The sequence below is a fragment of the Galeopterus variegatus genome, unplaced genomic scaffold (assembly GCF_000696425.1).
Source record: "Galeopterus variegatus unplaced genomic scaffold, G_variegatus-3.0.2 Scaffold895, whole genome shotgun sequence".
NCBI classification, from domain to species: domain Eukaryota; kingdom Metazoa; phylum Chordata; class Mammalia; order Dermoptera; family Cynocephalidae; genus Galeopterus; species Galeopterus variegatus.
In genome coordinates this window covers 94,247-99,682 of record NW_007727006.1, presented here as the reverse complement: position 1 = coordinate 99,682, position 5,436 = coordinate 94,247, and the positions used below count along the sequence as shown (strand labels likewise).

The 5,436-nt window shown below is 52.7% G+C and overlaps 1 protein-coding gene across 1 annotated transcript in view; it reads left to right on the top strand.

Moving 5' to 3' along the window:
- Positions 1–5,436, top strand: part of LOC103590925 (neuron navigator 1) — a gene marked incomplete at its 3' end in the record, with an annotated part of 153,468 nt that overhangs the window by 59,637 nt on the left and 88,395 nt on the right. Inside the window, exon 3 of the mRNA XM_008573269.1 lies at positions 2,480–2,845. Coding sequence (XP_008571491.1) covers positions 2,480–2,845 — 366 coding nt within the window. The remainder of the gene's footprint in view (positions 1–2,479; positions 2,846–5,436) is intronic.

The following is a 5,436-nucleotide window of genomic DNA, read 5'->3' as shown; positions in this document are numbered from 1 at the left end:
GGGGAGCAGCTCCGGCCTTCGGTGCCACCGACTGTGCAGCCAGCCCCCAGCCCCCAGCCCCCAGCCCCCAGTTCAGCAGCACAGCTTGGCCCTAGGCAGCCTGCTTGTTTCCTGCTTCTGGTGGGGAAGGGGAGGCCTAACGCCTTTTACGTAAAACTGACTGGTTTGGGGGAGTGGGGAGAGCCACAGGCCTCTGGTTTCTATCTCCCTTTATGGGAAAGGAGCCGAGAGCCCTGAAGCTGGTTTTTCTGTTTACTGTGGACCCAGAGCCACTTCCTCTCTTAGCCTTTGGTTTATATTATTCCTGATCCACACTTTGATAGCCAAAACAATGATTCCCTGACTTTTTATGGCTCTTTTACTTTTTAAAGTGCTCTCCATTAATCAGCCCTTCCCTCAGCCCTGGAAGTAGACAGGATATGTACATGTTCCCCAGGTTAGAGAAGGAGCAAACGAGGCTGGGGAGAGCTAGGACTTGCCAGGGTCACACCAGCTGATGAGGGCCGGCTCTGCATTTAGCAAGCTCAGCACCGGGCCAGCTGTGCACAGTGCACAGCACTGAGCCCTGGCCCCTCAGAACAAACACAGGCTTCATCCCCGAGGAGCTGCAGGCCAGTGAGTGCATTCAGCAAGGTTATTTTCACCCTGGAACTCACAGGATCACTCTGGATTCAGTTCCTTTTCAGAAACCTTTATTCCTGTGCTGCTTCCTCTATTTCTACTGGCTCGTTTCCCCCAGCAAGGAGAGAGTCTGGGTCAGGGGACTGTGGTTGGAGAGGAAATGAAACTCTGTCCTCCCCAGAGAGAGACAAGCCTGAAGGGTGGGTGCAGGGCTGGAAGTCAAGGACTGAGGATGTGAACTAGCATCTTCCCCTCACCAATTTAGGTCTAGAGATGTCTAGAGAGGTGTTTGGGGATTTAAAAAAAAAAAAATCCATGAAGAGGGGAAGAAGCATTTGGGGTGCAAAGAGCTAACCAGGGTGCAGGCCAGGAATAGAACTGAGGACACAGAAGCTCGGTGCAACCCTCACGTCTACACTAATGTATTTCCATGATCTTGCCTAACTACCAAAACCAGCTCCCCTGAGATCCCCACTGTCCTCTCAACATGGTCATCACCTCCTCTCCCTCCTCCTCCTCTTCATCTCATGGTCATGATCAGCCTGTTTCTATTAAGCACTTACCACATGAGGCCCTGGACTGAGTCTTACAATGAGAACTTCCGTGCTCTTCACTCAGCACCGCCATCATGGTTTGTTCCTTGTTAATTCGTTCTTCAGCAACAACTTAAGGCCCGGCCCTGTGCGAAGTGCTGAAACACAGTGGGGAGCAAAGCAGCAGAGGCACGCATCGCCTCGGTGGCTGTCTTTGGGCAACGTCCATTCTCTCTGAGGAGATGAGACGTCTAGGTGCACGGTGATTAGAAGCCACAACAAGACAGTCTGATCAGGGCCGTGGCATAGAAAGACCAGCCTGAAGGTTCTCTAGGCCCCAGTGGGGAGAAGCTGGGAGTGGACCAGGTCAAGAGGCCCTTAAGAGTGTCAGAAGCAGCGGTCACTAATCACCAGCTAGGGCTCCCTCAGCCAGCCTGCAGCACCACTGCCAGGACCCCATCATGTGCGATCTCAGGGCCATTTGGCTCTCTCCAGTTCTGTCGATAAAACAATGAAGCCATTTTCTCATTGTGGAGGGTTTTCCTTTTTTCAGGGAACTTTACAAAAATAAGAAGAGAAAAATCAACATCCTACTCCATCCCCACCCCCAGCATGGCTAGGAAATGGATGTGTTCACGGAGCAAAGATTCCTCTGCTTGGCGTAACTCATGTCCAGCCACAGACTACCTCAGCAGCCGCCACTGGTCCACAGACCCCATTCCATTTACCCAACCCCCTCTGGCTTTAGTCGGGCCAGGTTATGGAGACCCACCTAAGGTTGATTTGGGCTGGCACCACCACTAGGCTGGGTGAACCCAAGTCCAGGCTGCCCCCCACAACGAGATCCCAGCCTTATTTCCTATCTGCAGCCGCCCTGGCCCCTCCTTCCCTAGGCCCCCAGACTCTCCTCCTAGCTTCAGGCCATCTTGCACTGACCTGGGCATTGCTTCCTTGGCCTGATCTGGCAGGGCCTGAGGCTTGGGACCCTGGACATCCAGCTTCGGCCCTGTGTCCTGTCCTCTGTCCAGTTAAGGCTGCTGCTGTTCTCGGAGGAGGCTCTGCTTCTTCCCCTGCTGCCCTAGGCCTGTGGCTGGGACATGATCTAGGCTCTTTGCAGTATACTGGATTGCTTCCCTAGCCTTTAAACTCCTTTTCCTTTGACACCTAGGATAACATATAACAAGGGTAACTCGCACCGTCAGCAGCCTCACGGAGGGGTGGGAGGGTGCGGGTGGAGGGAAGGCATCTTCAGGCTCGGTGCGAGGGGACAGGGCACAGAACGGCTGTGCTGAGGGGAAAGCAGTGCTCTTCTGCTCTCTGCCCAGCTCCCTAGAGATGACCTGCTACGACAGCGATGACGCCAACCCTCGCAGCGTGTCCAGCCTCTCCAACCGCTCATCCCCTCTCTCCTGGCGCTACGGCCAGTCCAGCCCGCGGCTGCAGGCCGGTGACGCGCCTTCCGTGGGTGGGAGCTGCCGCTCTGAGGGGCCACCCGCCTGGTACATGCACGGGGAGCGGGCCCACTACTCCCACACCATGCCCATGCGCAGCCCCAGCAAGCTCAGCCACATCTCCCGCCTGGAGCTGGTCGAGTCCCTGGACTCGGATGAGGTGGACCTCAAGTCCGGCTACATGAGCGACAGTGACCTCATGGGCAAGACTATGACTGAGGATGACGACATCACTACTGGGTAAGCGCTCGGGCCCCTTGGACAGCTGGGGAGGAGGGCTGGGGAGGACGCTGGAAAGACCAGGGCAGTGGGATGCCTTAAAAGCGGAGTGGAACCCAAAAGTGAGGTTTTGGTTTGCTGTGCTGTGACAAAAGGCCTTTTTGTACAGGTTGTGATTGCCTCTGACATTGAATGTGGTTTATTCAAGACTTGGATGTGGTGGGTGGGGCATACATCTGAGGAGCTGATTGGTCAGTGAAGGCACCTCCGTCTCATTGGCCCTGGTGACTATCATTCTGTGGTATGCCCCACCTTCCTCCCTGCCCTGATTCATTGCCCCCAAAAATTGGCCCAGAGAAAACCGTTGTAGCCCACGTTTTCTGCAAACTCTGTGCAGACCCTGGACAACCTAATCTGCTTCCCCATTTGCAAAAAGAGGACAGTAATACCACATCTGTCTACCTGCTAAAAAGAGTAAATTAGAGTATGTAGGTGACGGCACTACTCAAACAGAAAACGGTATCTCTCTGCACTTCCTTTGCCAGGGGTAGGGGTTCCCAGCGCCCGTGACCCCACCTTTCCCCTATGCCCTCAGTCTCTACTCCTCGGGTTTCTTCCTCTGCAGACCATCTACCCATAATGCAACTTCGTAATCCCTACCCCAGTCTTAAACCCTTCTCTCCTGCCCTTTGCCCCACAGGGACCCTCGTCTTATCTTTTTCTGCTTTGATTAACGTGGTGGGCCTATGGAGACAACTTGGATGGAGGTGACAGTCTGGAAAGTGAGGGGAGAGGATAGGAAGAGTGATGGGCTGGGGCGTTGGAGTCCAGGCCAACTCTTCCAAGCCCTGAGACCAGAGAGCTGCAGTGGTTCTGGAAGCTTCTCTCAGCTGACTGCCACTTTCCCTTCTTCGTTTGCTCAGACCCCCCCAAGGGACCACACAAGTATCAGCAGCATCCCTTCCCCTACCTCTCAGGGACTTAATGTCTTACTACCAGGGGCTGCCTCTCTCCGGTAAAAATCTCAAACTTCAAGGGAAGGGAAAGTAAGTAGCCTTTCCCGGGAAAAGCCTGACAGCTGAGCTCCAGGCCATCCTCTGTCCCCCACCCCCATCTCCACCTCTGGGGATAAACTTGGAGGGTCTGGTTAGGACCTGTCCAGCTGATGAGGCTGCTCTGAATCAAAACAACTGACTCATGAATGGGGTTGTTTACTGCCTGTTAAATCCCAGGGGCCAGCCCGACCTCACGCTTAGATCCGCCAGCCTGGAGCTGGGGCCAGAGAGAAGTCATCCAGTACACAACCCTGAGATCCTTCTGTGGTCAGAGGGCTGCGCTGGGCAGGAAGGAGAGCCAAGATGTCTGAGGAGCTGCTCCACACAGCCTCTGCCCTAGGAAGCTCCTCTGTGGAAGTGTCAAGTCCCTGCCCTCTGAGAGCTCCCATCAGGATAGGGCAGAGGGGGGCACAACCTCTGAGAGGCAAAGGCTCAGCAAGTTCCTCATGTGTTGGAAGGACCATGGCCCCAGCCCTAGGGAGCTTCCAGTCTGATGGAAGTGACAGGACCCCTGCGCTCAAGGAGCCCCCATACTGATGGAGAAGAGGGCCTTCTGAGAACCCCACCCCCCACTGCCCACCTGATGGCTGTGGCAGAAAATTCCCAAGGTGTTGGAAGGCACAGGACTCCTGCCTTGGAGAGGTCCCAGTCTGAGGAAGGTGGCAGGAATTCTGGCACTTAATTATCTGTATGAGCTTGGGCAAGTTAGTTAACCTCACTGGGCTTTAAATTGTCCATCTGCTCAATGCAGATAATAGTAGAACCTATCTCAGGGCCATTCTGAGGATTAAATAGGTTAATACATGTAAAGCACTTAGAATAATTCCTGGCTCATTGTAAATGCTCATTAAACTTTAGGTGGTGCTGTTGTTGTTCTTGTTGTTGTTAGAGTCCCACACTGTTGGGGAGCCGCAGCCCTTGGGCTCTGCGAGTGTGTAGTCTGACCAGAGTGCCAATCACTCAGAATCAGCAGCAAGTTCAGATCTAGTAGCAGCTGGCCAATCCCAGGGACATAGATTGTGGAGTGTGGGGCCATGGAATGCACGGGGTGGAGGGAGCAGGAAAGACTTCCTTTATCCACCTTCTAGCACCCTTTCTTTTTTTTTCTCTTCCAAATTTTATTTTATTTTGTCAATATACAATGTGATTGATTATTGTGGCCAATTACCGAAACCTCCCTCCCCCTCCCTCCCAACAGTGTCCTTTCTGTTTGCTTGTATCAACTTCAAGGAATTGTAATTATTGTGTCTTCTTCCTTCCCCCACTCCCCCGGTTTTTTGTGTATTTATTTATATATTTTTAGGTCCCACAAATAAGTGACAACATGTGGTATTTCTCTTTCTGTGTCTGACTCATTTCACTTAATATAATTCTCTCTAGGTCCATCCATATCATTACAAATGGCAGTATTTCATTCTTTTTTATAGCTGAGTAGTATTCCATTGTGTAGATATACCACATTTTCCATATCTACTCATCTGATGATGGACATCTGTCTGGTTCCAACTCTTGGCTATTGTAAAGAGTGTTGCAATGAACATTGGGGAACAGGTATAC